General features: G+C 48.7%; 1 protein-coding gene and 1 long non-coding RNA gene across 12 annotated transcripts in view; one reads left to right on the forward strand and one right to left on the reverse strand.

Annotated features, from left to right (window-relative positions):
* Positions 1 to 1267: 1267 nt before the first annotated feature.
* MEGF11 (multiple EGF like domains 11) overlaps positions 1268 to 21819 on the reverse strand; it is a 254262-nt gene continuing 233710 nt past the window's right edge. For 3 of the 8 annotated variants that reach the window (XM_064722279.1, XM_064722280.1, XM_064722278.1), the window contains 5 exons: positions 19239 to 19357; positions 13261 to 13327; positions 8725 to 8781; positions 2682 to 2888; positions 1268 to 2446 (listed from right to left, as the gene is read on the reverse strand). In XM_064722279.1, coding sequence (XP_064578349.1) covers positions 2286 to 2446; positions 2682 to 2888; positions 8725 to 8781; positions 13261 to 13327; positions 19239 to 19357 — 611 coding nt within the window. In that variant the 3' untranslated portion in view covers positions 1268 to 2285. Of the gene's footprint in view, positions 2447 to 2681; positions 2889 to 3718; positions 3902 to 8724; positions 8782 to 13260; positions 13328 to 19238; positions 19358 to 21819 lie in introns of those variants that run through there. The other 5 variants (XM_064722285.1, XM_064722281.1, XM_064722283.1 and 2 more) reach the window with 4 other exon arrangements.
* On the forward strand, positions 10558 to 21264 carry LOC135452312 (uncharacterized). Of its 4 annotated transcripts, none has more exons than XR_010441581.1 (3): positions 10558 to 10767; positions 15733 to 16067; positions 19246 to 21264. It is a non-coding gene; the product is annotated as an uncharacterized LOC135452312 (long non-coding RNA). The 4 variants fall into 4 exon arrangements; XR_010441583.1 differs by having other exon boundaries at positions 19263 to 21264; XR_010441582.1 differs by lacking the exon at positions 19246 to 21264 and adding an exon at positions 17000 to 19230.

Raw genomic sequence — 21819 nt, forward strand, 5'->3', positions numbered from 1 at the left:
TTGGCTGGGGGGAGCAGCCACATCACCTGGAGAGCTCAGATCTGTGCAGGGCTGGAGGTTTGGCTCTGCAAATGAGTACGTTGGAGAACTACACATTGAGAGAAATTCAATTTATTTTGTACAAGGTAGGATACCTTTGCACAGTGAACAAATATATTACAAATCTGTCTTGCCTTAAAAAAGTATTGCCATTTTGGTGCCTGTTTCCTAAGCTAATGCTGATATACAAGAAGGTACTTTTTTTGTTGGTTTTGTTGTTTTTTTTTTTTCCTGTTAAGCTCTATGCACATCATTGCATTTGGTTTCAAAATCCTGCTTTGAAAAAAAACCAAACCAAACAACTGAGCACATCTCTGCTCTCTGGAGTCTCATTGCAAATTACAGCAACACACAAACGTGGGTCAGGCCAGCAGCTCAGGCTGCTTGTGCTGGGTGCCAAGGTGGGTCCTAACAAGAGTATTCATCATCCAACTGCCTTTCTCTTGATATTTTTGAGGTAAATCTTTCTATTCATGTACGCAAAATATATTCCTACTGGGCCTACAAAATAATTGTTTCCTTACATCTCAAATAAGGCTTTCCTGGAAAACAAAGTTGCTATTGCTGATCAGCCACGGCCCCCATGCACACATGCAGCATTCAGGAAGCCTCGTGGGCAGGGTCCTGGGGGTGTCCTGGGGGTGTCCAGGCTCAGGCTGGGGGTTCAGAGCCAGCCTGAGCAGCTGGAGAGTGCTGGCTCCAAGGGGAAGGGCTCCCAGGGGCAGAATGCCCAGAGCCAGGGGCTGTGATCCCAGGCATGGGGGCTGAGCCCATCTCTGGGGGCACAGCTGGGTCCCACCACGGTGCTCCAAGGATCCAGGAGGATTCCCAGATAGAACTGGGATCCAGCTGCTGCCCCCGAGCTGGAGGGCTCCTCTTGCCAGTCCTGAGCCCTGCAGGTCACTCCTGGGATCGTGCTGGGAGCAAACCCACGGGGCTGGTGTCGTCCTCTTCTGCTTCCATCAGACTGGCGAATGTGCAACAGAATATTTTTTATATTTAAAAGGCAATCAGCTTGCTACTTCCACGTTTGCCTAATAAAATTACATACTTAGAGTCAATACTACTTCATGCTCAAAATCTACAAGGAACTAACGGCAAGTACTCTACTTTCTAGGTCAATAGAGAGTATAAATTAAAAAAAAATATCATGGTGGCTCAGTCCAAAATTTTACCATGGGTCAGACCCTTGATAATTACTTCACAAACAGCTGCTGAAAAAGAAAACCCAGTTTCAGCTCCATTTAATGACATTTCAGGTAGGATCATCAACGGATAAAGTTGCACTACATGGTAATGCACATCAGATTAAGAGGTGTCATTGGTGGCATGCTGACAGTGAATCGTGAGGAGATGGTTTGGGAAGATGGGAGAGAGAAGCCGATGTGGCTCAGCTTTGAGAAAGGAAATGAAACCAGGGCTGGTCTGTGCAAACCTGCAGCGTCCCAGGGCAGGAATTGGAGCGGCAGCAGTTTAAATTGCCTGATAGATCTGCTGGATTTAGCTACCAAAAGAGAAGCTGCATAAGGAAATTCAAAGCCTACCTGTGCCAATCAACATTAAAAGTGTGGTAAGTGAGTGTGAGACTCATTGTGGAAACTCCATTCGTTAGCAAAGATCAGGGGATATTTGGAAAGATATTAAAAACTGCACAGAAAGTGTCTGTGGTAATAGTCCTCAACTCAAATTCTCTGGTACTGAATACAGAGATGACAATCTCAATGCTAATTACCAAGCATGATCTGCACAGGTTGCACATGGTGATGGCAGTAAATGAGCTTTCCAGAGAGTGAAATGACAAGTTTCCCTGCTCTCATTCAGAAAAATGTCCATTCCCATGACAAAGATGAACATAAATTCCAGCGTATTCCTAGTCACCTTGTTCCTAACAGTAAAAGGTTTCTTGCTGCAGTCAGTAGAAATGTACATCCTGAAGTCCTTCTACTTAGCATGTTTTTGTGGTTTATTTTACAGCAAAGCCAGGGTTAGAACACGCCACAGAGAGTTTTTGCCTGGAGCATGAAGACACCTTCCTGGGGTGACGTGCTCCAGTCCCACGTGGAGGAGGCTCTCGTTAGTTCCAGGTACCCATACAAAAATGTCTTTATAAATAACATCATGCAGCAGCAGTTGGCCCAAGCTGATGTGTTAAGTCCCTGCCAGTCCGCAGAAAAGGAAGGAATGGCTTCTCCTCTGCTTCCTCACAGTCTGTGTTGGCAGCACAGTGCCCAGCCAAGTCCATGCCTCTAGGACTGCTTGTCCCAGGAAGGGCCGTGCGTGGGGCTGTGCCGGACGGGCAGCAGGTCATAGTGCCCAGGGATGTGACTGTTCCTGGGCAGGTCATAGGGGTTCTGAAGGTAGCTGGCACTCCGGCTGCGGCCGTCTTGGACTATGCTGACGGTGGGCTCTGGGGGAGCAAGGAGAACGGGGTCGTGGTGAGCAGCAGCAGTCCCACAACTCCTGATCCTCGCGAGTCCCTTCCAGCTCAGGACATCCACCAGTGTGGCTCAGCTCCCCAAACCAGCCCACCAATGCTCAGGCCTTCCCCCTGCCCGTTCATCCCTGTGCCAAGCCCAGGATCTGTGTGCCAGGACAGGGGAAGCCAGCCTGTCCACCAACCCCCCGTGGCACCCACTGCTTACCAACTTCGTAGATGTTTTTATTGGCTGTTGATGAAGTTGGCATTTCGGAATACGGGGACTCCCTGTGACCAGGTGATTTCATTTCCACGTAGCTGCTCTCGGAGTGTTTGCAGGTTAAAATGGGGGGGTCTTTAATGGTGGCGTATGGGTTTTCACTGCTGTTCAGGGAACAAGTGCTGGAGCTGCACACAGATTCTTTCATATAATCTGCAAAACAAGAGCAGAGTGGGTGCGTCAGAATCATTCGCTTAATTAGGTTAATTACAACTGAGCCTCTTCAGGAAGGCTGAGGGGGACAGGGGGGCAGGGGATAAGGAAGATCCTTGAAGCCTCCAGCACAGACACCCGGTGCTTGTGCTCTGGGTGTTCCAGACCATTGCATCCACCACTCAGTAGCAGGAAAGAAATGAAAACCTGCTCAGTACTGAAGGTTTTCCTGTGAGAGGTCCTAGCTGCCGTTTACTGCAATGTTCAGTTTGAGGTGGCAATCCTTTCCCTCCCTCCCCCTCATCCCTGCAGAGCCGTGCTCATCCCGCTCTGCCCCGCAGGCCCAGGCACAGCCACGGGGGAGCTGCTGCTGGGCCCTGGGCTGCTCAGCCAGCTGAGAGTGAGCCCCGGGGCCTTGGGCACATCCAGGGCCCTGTGCTGGAGAGCACAACGCTGCCACAGGCTCTGAACTGCCCCAGGGCAGCCTCTGCATGTGCAGCCCCAGCTGGTTTCGGGGTTATCCAGCATCCTACACTTGGGGAATGCTTGGGTTTCCACAGAGGAGGACAAGCCTCCAGCTGAGCCTCACTTTTGCTCTGCTTTTTTCCCCCCTTTGCTGTAGACATCTCCTGCTCCTCTCCCCTGGGCCGGAGAGGAGGTGACAGAGGCACTACTTGGGGAGAACAAGGTTGGCATGAGAGCTGTGACCACCACTCGGTGACCCTGGCTGGGACAGGCCAGCCTGCTGCAAGGTACAGTGCCAGTCTTGCTTTAAAAATAAAAAACAATAGAGAATAAATAGGTCTTAACATTGACATTCAAGAACGTGCCATTGCTGCTGTGTGCATCCTGCTGGGCAGTGCCAGTAATTTAGAATTAGAGCGATGCAATGAAAGATGAGGCATTTTCTTGTGCTGGGTTACAGTACAAAGGCAGATCCTGGTATATATGAAATACTCCCGGTGAAATAGGGGGACTTGCAAAATAGCTGCAATCCCAGCTGCCCCCGCTGTCTAGTATGGGAGACAAAAAGAGAAATTCAGGTTAAGAAATAGACAGACAACATGACATCACTTCTCCAAACCTCGCTCTGAGCCTGCCAGCCCCATCCTGCTCCCTCACGTGCCAGGTTTGCTCCACTGTGAGCGACTGTCCCTCCTTCAGCTCTGGGCCTGTGTCTGTGTGTCTGTGTGTCCATCGCCCCCGGCTGGTGCCCCTGGTCCTGGTTCAGCCCTGAGGGAGGTGCCACGTGTTGCCTTTCTGGGCTCTCATTTCAGTGGTACCAGCAAGTCTGGAGAGCCCTGGGCTCCCAGGGTCAGTGGAAGCAGCTCACTGGGAAGCTCCACTGCACACAAACAGCTGGGACCATCAGGGATGGGGGGCTGGCAGAGGCCTGGCACCAGTGCAATGTTTATTTAGTTAGAAAACTTAGAAACTCCTTGTCTGACATCAGCCTGGGTGAGATGAGCGGTGCCTTTGCTTCCAAGTGAAACATGCCAGGTTTGGTACATGACAGGAGATGGGAACCAAAGCAACAGTGACATTCCCTGGCTGTTGGCTCCAGGTTTGTCCCTGCAGTGTCACCAACCCCAGCCCAGCACAAGTGGGTGGGAAACTGCCCCATCCCATCCTCCTACAGAGAGATGGGGCAGCCCTGTGAGACCAAAGGCTTCTGCACATGAGTGAGCTCAGTGTTGGCTTTTGCTGTGTATGTGACTTAAATCCAGGTGCCCCAGTCTGGGATCTGGTGGTGTTAGAGGTGAGGAAACCACAGAGACAAATGAAAGGCTCAGCTCCAGCTGCCAGCAGCTTACAGCTCCTGGTGGCTGCTCCAGGATCATGGAGCTCGTTAGGAGAGCCTGGGCAGCCTCTAGTGAGCCAGCTCTGCATTTTGGGGTGAGGGACATGAAGATTATCTTCAATTTGCTTCTCTATTTCCAGCAGTGCTGCTGAGCAGATGCTCACAGGGTGAAAAGCAGGATTCCCTCTGTGCCCCAAGAGCCCCCTGCAAAGTGTTCCCGGTCACACCATGGCTGGGAGGGAGCAAATCAAACCAGGGCTGGTGTAGATTCAGGAAATGTTGATTATAAATGATTGCTGGCTGCTACAGCAAAGAGCAGAGTGAGAATTCCTCCTCCTGCAGAGCTGCAGGTAAATAGCTGTGTGGTTTGTTTATGGAATTAGGCACATTGGAGCTGGCAAAGGCAAAAATCCCAGCACATCAGCTGTTTTATTTCATCCAGCTCAGCTACTTTTATCTCCCTAAGCTAAAATCCACCTGTACTGCAGTTAGGGCTGGCAGTGCCTCCCAGGCAGGTGTCCCTCAGCCCTTCCCTTCCCAGCACCAGCTGGAAGAACCAGTGAATGCCACTTGGGCTGCCCAGACTTGTTTGGCTCTCCCAGGAATTGCCTTTTCCCAGGAGATGTTGAGAAACAGCCTGAGACCATTCCTGCTGATGTAAACACAGCTCTGGGTCTGCCTGGGACCAGACCTTTGCTTGGGACACAATACATTTTCTGGAGCACCAGTGGATGTTTGGGATTCTGGGTACACCAGGGAGTCATTAGCCCTCAAGAAACATTATGTGCAAGATCATGGAGGATTTGACTCTGAAGGCTGTAGAGTTATTTTTTATTAAGGTAATTTGAGGATAATTAAGAAGTCTGGCATCGATTGTCAAATTTTGTTTCATGAATTAATTTAAGCAGAACAAACATATTTAGAGATTCTCAGCCCATGGTGCTGCAGCCATGTGTGAGCCCTGGCTGTGCTGCCTCCTCATCCCTCCCTGCCCAGGGTCCAGCTCTCATGGAGGTGAAAGCTCTGCCCCACAGTGCTGGGGCTCACTGGAAGCACTCAATCAGCTGGACTTCCAGAGAAATATTGGGAATATGCTCTAATTTTGAAGTCCCTGCCTTCTGTGTTGCCTGGATACCAATCACCAGACCTTTGGAGGGTTTATTTTTGTTAGCAGGGACTGGAAACGTCCCTCCCCCAGACTGGGTTCCTCTCTTGTGTCCTGAATTTCCCCTGGCTGTGCTGCAGACCAGCCCTGGATGCCCCGGGCAGGTGGGAGTGCTGAGGGGAGGCGCTGTGCCCTGGTGCAAGGTGCTCTCCTGTTTAACCCTTGCTGGGCTGGGATGAGGTGCCTGTGCTGGCTGCTGTCCCTGGCCTGGCCAGCCCTGGCTGCTGCAGGGACAGTGACACACTGAGGGCCCGTTGCTGCTTCTCAGAGGGCCTCAGGAGTGGGGACACATCCTGTGCAACAACCAGGGGAACCTCTGAGCCCAGCCCTGCATCCCTGGGACCACTGCTTCTCTCTGCTGGGGTTTCCTGGCTCTTCTGCAAAGCATGGGTGTTTTTCCTTAAAATGGTCATTCCTGAGGTCACATCATTCCATCAGTGCAGGACTATTCATTTAAAAACCAAACCTCTAAACACAGAAGGACTCAGCTGAAAGGAAGAGCTCAGGAATGGCATCATTGCACCATGCACAGGAAAGAAACTGCTCAGAAACCTGCTCTGAAAACCCTCGTGCCGAGTGAGCCCCCATCACCAGGTGCCACAGGGCTGGCACTGTGACAGCCAGCCCCTCTGTGCTGCTGGCAGACTGGCCTGGACACCTGGCAGCCCCAGATGTCTGTGCCCACCCCTGGAGCTCCACAGCAGCTCAGCCACCACAGCCCTGGTGCCAGGCTGCACGGGGGACACCCTCTGCTGGTGCCAGGCTGCACAGGGGGCACCCTGTGCTGGTGCCCTGCTCTGGGCACAGCCCCCAGCCCTGTCTCCTCAGAGAATGGGGCAGCAGGAGGTGGCCCAGGTTCTCCACAGCCTGGCCTCAGCCTCCAGCCCCCTGTGCCCCTCCCTGCAAGGCTCTGTCTGGTCCAGGGCCACCAGAGACCCCTGCCAACTGCAGGACAGGCTGTCCCCAGGTAGACCACACTGGTGGGAAAGACATGGGTTTAAACTGGATGAAAGCAGCTAAAAACCGGGCACCTGCCTGCCAAGGCTTTTTGCTGACAGAATCCAATTGTTTGGGACTGGGAGTTTCTTCCTCTCCATTTTTCTGAGGAATGTGGTGAGTCAGGGCCTGGCAGGGCAAGGAGAGCTCACTCTGAGCATTGGGCACATTCCCAGCTCCTCCTGGGACGAGACTCCCCTGGGACTGGGGCTGCCTGAGCCCAGGAATTGACCTTCAGAGGGGCCTTGGGAACCTTCAGCCTGCTTCTGAGAAGGTAAGGCAGCTTCTGAGAAGGTAAAAGAGCTGCTTCTGAGAGCCCTCAGCTCCCAAGTGCCTGCAGGTGAGCTCCCAAACATACCTGGGAAGCCAGGTGTGCCCCTGTGTCCCTGCCAGTGCCAGCCCTGCCTGTCTGAGGCAGCTGAGCAGCCACAAAGAACTCCAGCTGTGGCTTCTGAGCCTGATTTTTCAATTTATAAAGAGATAAACATGTAAAGGAAATGGTTCAGATCCTAAAAATTAAAGGAAATATGTAGCAGCTGCAAATGCATTTCACAGTTCTCTGTCACTGTGATTCTTTCTCTCTCGCCACTGGTCCCCCAGGTGTGACTGTGCCTGTGGATGGGAGTTCCTTGCATGTGCTTAAGGCACCTTTGTAAACACACTAAGTTAGTTAAAACTAATGAAGTTAATAGCTCCATGTAGAGGGAACAGCTAGCTCTATTATAAGAAGATTTTTCTTTTGAAAAAGGGAATCATTGAAGTAGCTGAAACCAGTGGATTGAGTATTTTGTATATCATAAATCATATATATCATATCCATACATAATCCATGCAATATTTTTACTTTAGCTTTATCAACAAAGGCTTGGTTGCTGGTTCTTGGTTTCCTTTGGTGACTCTGTGTGGTAAGGTGATGTTCTACAAATATTGCATCCCTGTCTTTTGAAAACAGCAGCTACAAAGTGAATATTGATCTCTAGGCCTGGCTATAAGCTGGTTAATGCTTTTTATGTGGAATAGCTTTTGATATTCCCTGTTGGCTGAGCCCAGGGTGTGGCTCTGGAACACCTGAGCCGTGGCAGAGCAGGGCTCTGGCGGCAGCCCCAGGGCACTGCAGGAAGAGGCTGGGTGGTGTTTCCCTCCTGGGCTCCCTGAGGGACATTCCCAGGCCTAACTCAGACCCAGGAGCTGGGCCTGAAGGCTGCCTGTTCCCCAGGACACAGATTCCTTGCTCCATCTTCTGGAGCACAAGCTCAGTGAGCTAAACCCCAGCCCAACGTGCCAGGAGCTGTGGGAACCACTGTGCCAAGGGTTCCCGTGGTGCAGATGGAACTGGAATATTGAGAATGTAAACGTGGAGCAAAGTGAAATGTAAAACCCTGGGCCCTGTGACTCATCTGAGCTCCTGTTTTAGACTGCCCTGGAGTCAGTGCCCACAAGTGCTGGTGCCAGCATGAGGGGACCTCGGCCTCAGGGAGGGCTCTTGTCAGCTCTGCTCTCAGTCCCTCTCAGCAGAGGGCACGAGCAGGGGCAGCTTCTTTCCTTGGGGCTTTCCTTTAGCTCAGCACGGGAAATGCAGCACTGTGCCACCTGCAGCTCCCCAGAGCCCCTGTGGCCTCTGGGTCCTGCCTGAGCGTGCCCTGGCCAGTCCTGCTGGCCCTGCTGGCCTGAGCTGAGCCCTCCCTCTGTCCCTGTGCTGCAGAGCCCGTGGCCCTGGGCAGCTCTGCATCCATCGTCCATGGCCCAGGAGCGCTGGGAGCCAGGCAGGCAGCTCATGGTGCTGGCTCTGTCCCTCCCTGCCAGGCTCCTATCTCACCTCTTCTAGGACACCCTCCTCACACCTGGGCAGGGTTCTGCAGCTCTGGATACCATACCTTTGAAGCTTTTTTCCATTATGTATGTGTTCTGACGTCTATCCATCCCACAAGCACCTGCATAAAAATGATATATAATGGAAAACAAATAAATATTTATGTAAATTGGATTGCTTTGACTACTGAGCAGCATATATTCTTCCCTCTAAATTGTACATCAAGGCCCTCATTTAGGGAGGCTCTTAAGCACATCCTCAGCTGTAAGCACACACTCAGCTCCAGTGGGGAGTCTGTGCACGCCTGGAATTATGCATGTGCTTAAGAGTTTTCCTGCAAGGGAGAGCTCTCTGCAGCAGGGTTACCAAGAGCTGCCATCCATCAGGAGATCAGGATAAAAACCATCTGCTGAGACATTCATTACTGGAATGGTGTGAAAGAAGCCTAAAACATGCCCTTTCAAATCTGAGTCTGCAGGTTGTGTTGCAGCACTCTGTGCCTAATTTTAGGCTTTGTTTTGTTTGTGAAGAGTGTATTGTTTAACTCACAGCTTAGACTCTAAGGTGTGCACAATCTTCTTAAATTACCTACTATCACTTTGCTGGTGAATTTGCACAGTTCAGTGACTGAAGTGACAACAGTCCCTAAGTGACCACTGTGCTCTGACAGTGCAGCACCAGGAGCAGAGCTGGCAGCCAACAATTCTGCCTGGTGCAGCTCCAGAGGAACTCACTGTTCCTCACAAGCTGAGACAGAAGGGGATGGGGACCTTTTCCATTTTTACTCCTGCAAATTACCCTACATATCAATCAAAAGGAAAATCTAATGTAAGCCTTTAAATCTTTTTAGCTATAGAGTCTGGTGTTTCCTATTGACTGGGACAATCAATACAGATTTGGTTACTGAGAAACGTCCTTGTGGCTTATGGGATTCCCAGGCAAGTAACTCAGTTACTCTGGGAAAAGAGCCCCACAGCCAGCCTGTCCCAGAGGTCTCCCAGCTGTTTGTCCTTGTGTGTCCTCTGGTCTCTGCAGAAAAGTTGTCATGGCTGTGGCAGTGCTGTACCAGCCCCTTTTTCATGACATCTTCTTTTTTTTTTTGCTAAATAAGGGAAATGACTAGATTAGACAATAAATGTGTTACTGGCACATCAAAGACAAACCAACCCTTTGCTCTGGTTCTCAGTGCCCGTCCCTGAGCACAGGAAGGGGCTGGTGGCACCAAGTGGGCTCTTCTGGCCGAGTGACCCCCAGTCCATGTGAGCACTTTCTGCTTTGTGTTCACCACATCCAGCTCCCAGACTGACCCTGCTGCAGGGGGCAAGGCAGAGTGGGAGCTTTGGGCAGCTCTGTCCCAGAGCAGGGTGAGCTCTGAGCTCTTTCCCTGCTGTGTTCTGAGTCAGAGCCAGGAGGATGCAGCCAGTTCATCCCTTGGCCACAGGGCAGCCCTGGGGATCACACATCCTCCTGCCAGGGCTGAGCAACCCTCCAAGGGCAGCACCTGGGGCTCAGCCCACAGAGCCAGGCTGGGAGAGCACTGGGGAAGGGGCAGGGAACAAAGGGACCCAGGCTGAGCCCTTGGGAGGGCCACACAGCCCCACAAAGCCCTTCCCAACCAAAAATTCCCATAATTCCTCCTATAGTTTTCTCTTTTATCTGTTACAATACTGTGGGTTTATGACCCATTTTTTTGTATTCACTGAGTTCCTTGAGAGGTGAAATGAATAAAAGATACATTATTTTTAAAACTGCAAAAGTAGTTAATGTGGAAAAGTCCTAAACCAGCCAGGGATCTGGCACTTCAGGAAAGTCCAGGTTTAAGTTTGAAGCTAAATTATCTGCTGGGGTGAAATCAGAGTCTCAGCTGGAAATAGTTTTCCACACCTTTTGGCTTTGAGAAGAAAGTGAAGTCAGCTGTGAATCAAACTTATAGCCTTTGGCCCTCTGGAATAAATGCAGCTTTGAGTCACTCACGATGTGCTGCAAATCCCCCTTTAGTGTCTGCATCCAGGACTGCTGTTAAAAAAGCATCGGAGATAATCCAGCCCTGCCTGCAGCTGCTGTGGCCAGTGCTCCAGATAATGAGAGGAACCTTTCCTGAGCTCAGGTGAGTGCTCTGGGAGTTTTCACCTGCTTGGGATGGGAGCTGGAAGCTGGGCTCTGCCACTGCCCAGTGCAGACTGGACTAGAGCAAGAGGATTATTCACAGGGCAAACAATTCCAGCTCTGCAACACGAGAGAGAAAATGCAAGGACAAGCCATTCCCCAAACAAGGACCAGGCCACCTTGGGCAGGCAGTGGCACAGGAAGGTGACAAAGCCTCTTCCTGGCACCACAGAGTCCCCAAACTCTGATGTCTCAAGCCCACATCCATGGGAATTACTTGTGCTCCTCCCCAGACTCCACTGAACACAATCAGCTCTCTGTAAACCTGGAGTTTGAAGCTCACAAAAAAATGTGCAGCAGTAAAAGTACAGGCTTTGTCCTTGCATTTCCCACTTGGAAAGAACATGAACTTGGCAAAGTCTTGCTAAACAGGTAAAACACCTGCAGTCTGGTGAGACCCACTGCAATTAAGAAATCCTTATCACTGCAGGTTTGAGGAGATGAGTGTTCAAGTTAATTTTGGTGTGGATATTCTTACAATTTCCATTCCCCAGCTCTAGTTCATGTTTAGGACACCTGCAGTTTCTAACAGGGCTATGGACATTTCTGGGAGCCTGGTTCTCCTCATCTGCTGTCCCATCCCTTGGGCTCACCACGAGTCACTGGCTGAGGAACCAGTGGAGACTCTTCCATCCATTCCAAATTTCTCTTCCATTTCCCTCTCTCTTCTCGGCTGACTCCCACACCTGCTCTCTGTGACGATCCGTGGGGTCACAGCAGAGGAGATGGGCAGTTGTCCTCTGCTATTTTTAACTTTTTAACTGAATCCAGCCCTGCCCAAGGCTTGGCTGCTCTTCCAACACGAGTTGGAGCATCTGTGTTATGAAACTAAGGCTGATCATGGCATCAGAAGGTGGAACAGGTTTTTAACTGTGGTACTTCCTTGCTTGATGATGTTTAAAGTCAAGATTCCCTGTGTGACCTTATTAGACTTTTATTTTATGTTTATAATTCAAAGTTGAAGATTTAAACTATCTTCTGAAATTTTCATGAGAGGAACCTGCAGCTTTTATTGCATAGCAGTGATACCAAGAAGTGAAAACTTTTTATTTGCATATAAAAACAGCCTTGATCTGAGCAAGGATTCAGTGTTGTGAAAGTCAGCATGAGCAGGCATTAATTCTGGTACTGAGAAGAAAGGGAAAAAAAATTTCTAATTTTCATCAATTAGTTTGAAAAAAGAAAGAAAAAGTTATCTTGGGTGCAAAATGCTATGGGAAAAAACTGAGTGTTTTGCTGGAGGCTCCTTAGCTAAGGTATTTATCACTTCTAGATCATTCTTGGTGCAGAGGCATTTAGCATTGTTTCTGCTGGTAAAATAAAATACATGAATGCAGAAGAGAGGTGGCACATGGGGAGCTCAAGACAGCACATGTTAAGCACAAATAAAGTAAATAGTGTGCAAAAAAAGCAGCAAAATAATAAAAGGAAAATTAATGTGGTTTGAGAAGCATTTGGAAACCCTCACACACAGCCACCTCCTTGTCACATACAGATAAGCACAACAGTGGTTCTGCAGCTTATTACACAGAAAACATTGATGGTGTTAAGGATGAAAAGATTTTGCACTGAAGCTTGACAGGTTTGTGATTTTCCTGATGCAGGGAAGAGTTATCTTTGGAGCGAGGCAGGGGCAGGATGTGATGCCTGGTGCTGCCCTGTGTTCATTCCTTTGCCATGTGAGCTGGGAGACAGTTGACCTTAAAAATCCCATAATACCCCTAATGCTGCACTTTCCCTCCTCCTGCATATTTTCAGTGAGATGTTACTAATCCCAGGAAAGGAAAGGGCAAAAGCTTTGGGCCACTGACGAGCCAAACTCGGAGTGCTCAGATAGGAAAACAAATAGCATCCAAAGCACTAAATCTGGGCAGGATTTGAGCTAAGAGCTGCTAAAAACCCTGTTAAAAGTCAAGCCAGGAAGAATAAACTCAGAACAGGCAATTACACTTCACTCTTGGCTTGGTTGCACTGGCTGGTGGTTCGGAATTGCCACGGAATGATTTATTGGGAGATAATGGAGCATTGCACACCCCAGCTCCCACAGAGGCTCCACACCTTCATCAAGATGCCAGTATTTAGTGCTAAGCTTTATTAAGCATGAAAGGAAAAAAAAATAAAAAAGCCAAATCTGAATTTTTAATGTCCTGAGTTAGTCCTTAAAAAAACATTTATAGAGTAGATGATAGTGATTCAACAGAGCAACCTTGGAAGGGAGACTAAAATGAATATTGACTTTGTTTTCCCAGTCTGTGGTTTGTGGTAAAGGAAACAATTTTTAATTCTCCATCTTTCACTACTGGCAATTCTGATTGTGAACTAAAGACAACACCAATATTCCTCATTATTGTTAATGCCTTTATGAAAGGCTGATTTGGATTTGGAATTGCTCTGAAGTGTACTAAAGTGATTAAAGTGTTTAAAAATTACTGACCTAGTTCATTCAGATAGCTGTAGGGTCTCCAGTCTGCAGTTTCTCTGTCAAGGATTTTGTTACTGAGCTGTTCAAAAAGTATGATAATGGGTTAATGCTGGAAGAGACAGACAGTTCCCACCCCAGACTACAGCCCAAGGATGTCAGGAATAAAAATGGGAGGTGACTCCTGCCTTGGCCTCACCATCTCAGCCCTTTATCTGTGTGAGCTGGACAGCTGTTCACTAGCATTAGGGAAAATCACAAAGGAAAGTCACTTCACCAAGCCATGAACACAAACATGCTGGAGAACACAGGATTTCTGCCTGTGGATGTGGGTGACACTCCAAAGTAACCCACGGAGATGGATGGATCACAGCCCTACAGCAGCATGCACAGAGGGGCTCCTGGAGCTGGGGCTGCACTCAGGAGAGGCAGGGACACGAGTTCTCTCAGTTCAAGGAAAATCACTTTGGCAACGATGGAGCACCAAGGCCCCCGTGCATCTGCCAGCACAGAGGAGAGCCCAGGGCTGCCCTGCAGCGGGACAGCACCTCCCAGAGCGTGCAGTGAGAGGAGAGGGGCCTCTGCTCCGGGGGCACGGCCCCACTGGGCTGGGACAGGGCACAGGGGGCTCCACAGATGAGTGGTCACCAGCTGAGCCCTGCAGGGCGGTCTGGGAACAGCTGTAGGTGCTAAAACTGCTGAGCTTTCCTCCTCACGTTATTCCCTTGAAAGCCACACCTGCTGGAATGCAGCTGGTCCAGAGGAAGTGTCAATTCAAGAGCAAATCCCAGCCTTGTTTCTGCAAAGGTCTGAGGCCATCACTGCCCTCCTGTGTCTGCTCCCAGACTGGGAAGCCTCCTGCTGTGTTTGGAAGCATTCACCTCTGCTTTTTTACTGGATTTACAAGAAAATGCTAAACAAAAAGGAGGTTAAAATTGAAAGAGAGTATTCAAAATTGCCACATTTAATTTTTCCTGATCTACCATTCCTTTTTGCTGAGCTGTCTTAGTAGGTTTTTAGACCTGGAACAAAATCCCCCATTGATGCATTGAAGCCTATTGGGATACTAAATCCCAGCTGGGGCCCAGCACCTACAGCCACATTCCAAGGGCACTTTCACCCCTCCACTGTCCTTTCCAGCATCCCTCAGTGCTGCTGCCACCCCACCCTGGGCTACAGCATCCCTGTGCTGGCCCTGTGCCCGCAGTGCTCCCGCTGCCCCCACACTGAGGAAGCTCTGCAGGAAATCAGGAGAGCCCAGGAGTCACCTCCTGATCACCCAGCAGCTCCCTGTGCTTCCCCAGCTGGGAATGGATGGATGGATGGATGGATGGATGGATGGATGGATGGATGGATGGATGGATGGGGCAGTTGGACAGCCCAGCAGTGGCACGAAGAGCAGATCCATTTGGAATGTGGTCACTGGGAGGAATTTGACCCTTGGCACCATCAGTTCTCCTCAGCAGAGCCCACAGCTTCATTCTTCTCTTCAAAAACTTGCAGCCAGAACACAAATGCTGATTTTTCAACCCAGCTGCACCACTTAGAGCACATTTATTAAAGTCTTGGGGTTTCTATTAAAAGCTGTGGCTTTGCAGGATTTATAAATCAGCTCACAAACCTAAAATTTTGGCATGAAGAGCTACGGGCTAGAATTGATTTTTTTTAATGAAATGATTTGGGGACATTTCTAAGTTTTTCTGAATGCAATTTTTCTGAATGTGATTATAGCTGTCTCTTTGTGCTACTATCATTTCTTAGCACTCTATAATTTGTTAACTTTTTTTTTTTTTTAAGATAGAAAATACTTCAATTTTTACTGTGAAGCAAAATTGCTTTTCTGGAGGAAGAAATCCTTCATAGTAAATTTATCCATTAAAATTCCAGGCTGGTAATTTTAGCAATTTGGTTAAAACTACCTCATATCTGGCAACGTTTCCTTTAAGATCAAGGAGATACCAGCCTGAGTAAACAAAGTCATTATCTGCCTGTCTGAAACAGCTGGATAGATGACAGTGGCCACTTGATCACCACCAGCCATTTGTCAATGCCCGGGTTTTTAAGTCCATGGTGATTAGGCAAAGAAGTGCTGGCAGGAATTCCATCATACCTTTATCCTGCAGGAGTGCAATCAATAATTTGACATTTATTTCCCTAAATACTGACTTCAGATCTCTCTGGTCCAAGCTTGTGCTGCTCAGTTTTAGATGCCCACCCTGAATGTGCTGCAGCCTTTCTGCATTTGCAGTCCTCCTTTTTCTTGGGCAGGTTTTAGTCAGAGATACTTAAATGGTGCTTTCTGTACTGAATGCCTTTTTATTAGCTGGGTGACATCCAGTCAGACCATTTCCAGTGACCTCTGTTTTGCATTTTCTAATTTTATGTGAAGTCTTTGGTAGAATTTAGGACTTCCTTTAATAGATGTGAAACTGCTGGCTTTAAAAAATCAGGACATCTAATAGCAATTGATTTTTATGATGTCTGTAGAAACCAACACCTGGACTTTTGCTGCGATGCTGGAAGAGAATGAGGGTGGAATTATGAGCTTTGCAAAAGCTCAAGGTGAGAATCCTCCATTTTGCAGCAGCCTCATCCTTTACACAGAGTATTCTCCATGAACTTTGCAGAGCTTGGTAAAGAGATTTGTTTTTACTTCATGTACTTAGTTCAAAAACTCAGACACAAAGCTGGCATTGAAGCCCTGAGAGGGGTTCTGTGAGTGGTCCTGCCAAACACCCTCTGCACAAAACAGGTCCTCAGCATCTGAAATCTGCTCTGTGGTTCAGCAATGAGAGCTCTGATGTGAAGACACAGATATGGAGGTACGTAATCTCCATTTATCTGCTTTGGAAATTTGTGGTAATTCTGTGGCAAAAGGTCACCTGAGTTCATGTCTGATAGTCCTTGGTAACTTGCAGCATCATTGCTAGCTGGTGCTGCACATGTCATGAGACAAAAGGCCAAACCTACTTGTAGGAGCTCATCAGCAAAGGTCAAGGTTTGGCTTCAGTTAAAGTCACAGTAAAACTTCTCTTGGCTCCAGTGGTTCCAGCATTTCCCCCAGGCTGACTTGCCAAGCTCTCTCCCTTGGCAAGAGCAATTACTTGTGGCAAAGTGCTGGGAGTTAAAAGCCTGCACTGAGATGCTGGAGCCTCCTCCTGAACCTCAGAGCTGCAGATCCATTCTCAGGGTCCTTGCTCAGAGATGAAGCTCAGCCCTGAAAGCTCCTGCTGGCACCGGGCACAGGCCTGGGGACAGGACTGCGAGGGCTTGGATCCCCCAGTCCGTGTGTCCAGCTGCCTTGTACTGCAAACACCCAGGCACACAATCCCTCAGAGAGCTGATCAAGCTCCATTTTAACAGTAATCAGATTTCTTTGTCCCATTAGTCTTCCTGGGAAGCTATTCCAAAATCTCACTGATCTGATGGTAGAAATCTAATTTCCAGCTTCGATGCATTCATGGCCAGTTCATCCTCATTTGTTCTCGAGCCAGCTCTGTCATCTCACTTAAATAGCTCTCCTCCCTCCTCGTGTTTACCTTGCTGTATTTATAGATGGCAATCATGCTCCCCCTCAGCGTTCATTCTGCCAGATAAAAGCAGCCAAGCCTTTTTCAGTCTCTTCTGATAGGCTCCCCCTTATCCTCCCACTTGTTTTCCTCCTGTCCGTGTTCCAGTCTGTGCTCCACTGGCACACCCCCGGCCCCAAACACACCGGGGAGGGTTTGATGCCTCACTGGTGCTTGTCTCTCAGCAGCCCCGATGGTTCACCTTCAGGACCTGAGCAGTGGCCAAATGTGTGTCTGGCAGAGGGGGCATGAGGAGGTGAGATCCTTCCCCCTGCTGAAACCTGGCCCTGCTCCCACCCTGTGCACACACAGCCGTGTCACAAACTGTCCCCAGTGCAGGGCTGGGCCCTTCAGCTCCTGCTAAAGCCTCACCACCTCCTTCCCCCCAGAGGTGCCACCCTGGGAGCTGCAGCAGGGTCAGGACACAGGGCTGGCACCCCCAGGCAGGGACCCTGGGCATGGGAGAGGAGAGCAGGAAGGAAACAGGAATGATATGTGTAGAGTTGGGGGAGAAAAGAGAATAGGAATAGGGATATGGGGAATAAAAAATATGATAGAGTGGAGAGATCACCAAGAAAAGAGGGGAGAAAAGGCAAGATGCAGAAAGAAAGGGCAGGGAAGCACAGGAGAGAAAACTCTCCCCAAACTGGCGCAGGGCTCCCAGCTGTGCTGCCTTTGTGAGAGGAATGGCTCCAGCCCAGCACCCCCAGGCCTGATCTCCTTGGAGCACAGGGAGGAAACACATCCCGGGTCTGGCTCAGCACTTCAGACATTCCTCTGCCATTGTTTTTTCATTCTGCATCTGTGCTGGCTCCTTTGTGACCCCAGCTGGCACTCTAAAGAAATGAATCCTCCAAGTACAACTTGTGCACATTTCTCTGCAGAAAGTGAGAATGGCACCAGGCACACTGATTTGGAAATGAACTCGTTAAGGCAGCTATTAGGGCTTTATATGCTCCTTTGTCTTACTTGGCTGCAGAGCTGCAGACAGACAAAGTGTATTTTTGGCCATCCTCAGCTATTCAGCACTGCAAAGCATTCTCATTAATAAGTGAGATGGTGGGAGATCTAAAGGAAATATCAGGCCATATATTTTGATAAATACCCTGAAAATACCAGTTCTATTGGTCTTTCAGTGATTATCAGGACAACCTGAGTGACTACAATGGCCAGAGCTGCAGCAGGGGGAGCAGCTTCCAGGCAAGTCCCAAAGCACCACTTGGGGATTAAACCTTTCCAGCAGCTTAATTTTTGAAGTAGTTCTGTGAGAAGATGGCACTGCAGGCTGGGAATCCAGGATAGGTGCTGGCTTTGACCTTTTCTGAATTGATTTAAATTTTTGCAAAAGGATTAGTGGTCCAGATGGACACTCATCCTAAACTTGACATTATGAGCATTTGCACTTTCAATTTGGGGAGCAAAAATTCATGATGCAAGGGGACCGTCTACATATAAAAAAACATATTTACACATCTGTCTAAACATTTCTCTGAGAAATCTCTGGAGCCAGCCTTTTTATTACATTTTAATGAGATTTTCTTTTACCAACTAAGAAATTACTTACAGGAGCACATGTAGAGATATTTTTGCCTCTCCTGTACAATGCTGTCTTTTTTGCATTGATTTTGTTCATATGGCATTCCAGTGAATAGTTACATTTGGATTAAGGTGGCACAGCCTGAAATGCCATCATTTTTAAAGCTGACAACCTTGATGAAATCAACTGCATTTCCTTTTCCCTGTGCTCTCTCTGCTTTGCCTCACCTGGGTTTATTAAGGCTCCAAAGGAGGAGCTGTTTTACCATTTGCCACATCTAAATTTACTGCTAAAGTGCTGAATTGAGTCGCAGTGTTGTTCATGAATGGTCTGAGGGAATCAATTGCAACAAATGATAAGGGAAGAGCTCCTGGATGTTCCAGTGAGAGGCTGGAACAGCTCTGCTGGAGAGCCAGGAGTGACAGCAGAGCTCCCAGAGTGTCCCTGCATGAGTCCTCAAAAGCACCCAGGTGCCTTCGTGCATCTTTCTGCTTGTCTGTGTCAGCAGGGAATTTGTGTGTCTGATGTGGGAAACAATGAAACAGCAAAGAGAGATTACTGATTAATGCTTCCTTGATTTACTGGTGTTGTGTTAATGGATAATTATATTTATCGAGTTATTTCTCTTCTGAGAAGCAAGCACACCTCAGAGTTGCTAAGACACCAAGCCTTGCTGACCCAGACAGGCTTGAGACTCCAGTTCCCATTCCCAGAGATTGGGAAGATACAGGGAGGGGAAATCCAACCTTTCAGTGCCTGGGACATAAGGAATGCTACCCTGGAGTTTGAAGTAGTGCTGGCAGACAACAGGGCCCGAGAGGCATTGCTTTGCTTGATTTCCTTGAACTGATAAGAACATTGCTGCAGTGGGGTGGGGTAATATCTACCTTACAGGAGCTGTTTCCATCCAGATTATTGGGAAAGAAGCGTGAAGTCACCCCACATGAGAGAGTGTGGTAGCTTGGATTGGAAAAACAATGAACACTGCTGCTACCCTGGGATATATCTGGGAAGAAAACAAGTCAGCACAAAATACTTTGGAAGCCACAACAGTTCTTAAGAAACTGAAAACATGGTAGAGACAATCTAGTTTAGAAATCTTTGTTGGAGTACTGGGTGTTCTAAAACATCTGCAGATGCAATCTATCCTGCATTATGGTGTGAAGCTCTTGACTATTAGCATTAAATATAAGAGAAAACCCCAAAATACTTAAATAATACAGTGTTATCTTCTTGAAGGTGTTAATAAAGTCCTTCCTGACAGTCCAGCTGCTTTGCAGGTGAGGGGAGGGAGGCAAAACTCAGGAAATGCATGGGCTGCACCACAGCTGCCTCCTTGGTTTAACCTAGGGAACAGCCCCTGGGCAGTCTTGTACTTGAAACAAATGAAAGCTTTTTGTCACAAAACCAGAAGTAATGTTAGAAATCAAGGTGCTATAACTGTACCAAGGAGTCCAAAACGTTTTCTATTGTGTGCAAAGGATTTTCAGAAACCAAAGCTGGAGCCCTGAAAGGCAAACCTGGGCAGTTACATTGTATGCTCAGAGACATTTTATCTATTTCCTCAATTTAAGTTATAAACACATTTACCGAGCAGAATAATTTACCAAGAAAGGCATCATATTTATAGTGGCAGTTCTAATGAAAACATCAATCCCAGTCTGGTTCCAGCTGCATAACAAATAGATACATATTTCAAAGTACCATCAGGAGAAGAGGTGGAAAATTCCCAACTGGAGCAGCATCATTTAAACAACGAGGCCCTGTAAGGAGCAAATGAAGGGGCTTTGCTAAGGCATGGGCTCAAACTGCAGCCAGAGAGGTTGGTTGGGGGGAACACCTTCCTGTCAAAGGGAAATGAAGTGCTGGGCTGGCTGCTTGAGCCCATCTCCACCTCTACTGGAGGCTGGCAGCCATGGGTGAGGAGGGACAGGGACTGGGGTCCCCAGCCACCATCACCTCCTCCCCTTGCCCTCTGCATTTGCCTCACTCTGAACATGCACTTTGCTTTGCTGACATCTTGTGGAGATCTAGATTGAGCCTAATTTACTGCAGAATATCCTGTTTCCAAGAAGTGGCTTTATCTGCAGGGTGTCTCTTACATAAGGGCCGTGGCTCAGGGCTCAGGGGAAGCTGCTCCTGCATGTGCAGCTCTGACCAAGCACTGCTTTTCTGCTGAAACATGCAATGAGATTTTCGAGGTCAGCTCTGTTTTGTGGTAAGTGCAGAGCCTTTGAGTCCCAGCTGTTTGCCAGAGTTGCTGCTGACAAATGATCTCAGATCAGGATGTGATTCCAGAACTGAAGTCTTTGCATTGAACCTCTGTCAGCCAGGCTGCCAGGGCTCTGCCATCTCCCCCAGCTACAACTCTGTGACATTCACAATCAAACCAACAGCAAACACATTTCTCTTGGGGTCTGCCAGTGAGAACTGGGGCTGGAACCCACCCCTCATGTCAGTGTGTGCTCCCCACCAAGACAGCCTTGAGCCTGCTCGGGGACTTGGCTCAAGGGCCTGTCCTCCCTCCCCACAGCCCATGGTCCCAGTTAAACAGGACACTTGGATCTGTCTTTGTGCTCTGAAAGTGTTGGTGGGGTCACCTCTGCCCTCTCCCTTCCCTTCCCCACTGGCTGTGGGCCAGGACCAGCTGGAAGGAGCAGCAGGACCCTGTGGCTCTGCAGTGGATTTGAGGTCCCCACCAATGTCACTGGGAGCCACCTGAGACAAGGTGAGCTTTCACCCAGCTCAGCTGGCTGGGGCTTGTTCTCTGCACCCAAAATGAGCTGAAATAAAACTCTACCAGAGTGCTCTACTACTCAGCACAGTGTTGAATTAATGATTCTGAGCTTGTACACATCCCCCAAAATCCTTTTCTTCCCCCCTCGCACGCAGCACCCTGAACTCAGAATTACTCCTGCTCCACAGTTCCCTCTGGTCGATACTTAAGTGGCCACCCAGGCTGATTTACCTTGATAGCACAGTCCATTTTCTACACATTTATTCATGAAGCTCTTGTAACTGCTGGCTGGAAATACATCAAATTCAAATCTAATGCTATCCCTGTTTAAAAAAAAAAAAACAACAACAAAAAAAAACCCCAACCCACAAAAAATCTCTCTCTTCCCAAAGGTGAGAATTTTATCCTGAACAGCGAGGAAAGACTTAAATGCCTAAAGGAAGGGGAATTGGACTGAGCTCCTGCTCTGAGCCTGGGCTCTGGGGTGCCACAGAGAGCATCAGTCCCCATCCTGCAGGACAGCACTGTGGAAACTGGGCACCAGCCCAGCCACAAAAAAGGGAATAAGTGAGCACTCTGCAGTACATACAAACCCAGACTTCTCAACTGCTAAATGGAGCTGCTTCCTTCTCTTTGTGTGGGTCTTCTCTGCCCACACAGTGTCAGGGAGACGGCTGAAGGCTCCAAACAGGAGGGTTCACTCTGCCACCTCCCACCACCCACCATCTGCA

Source organism: Zonotrichia leucophrys, chromosome 10, assembly GCF_028769735.1.
Source record: "Zonotrichia leucophrys gambelii isolate GWCS_2022_RI chromosome 10, RI_Zleu_2.0, whole genome shotgun sequence".
In the NCBI taxonomy this organism is placed as follows: domain Eukaryota; kingdom Metazoa; phylum Chordata; class Aves; order Passeriformes; family Passerellidae; genus Zonotrichia; species Zonotrichia leucophrys.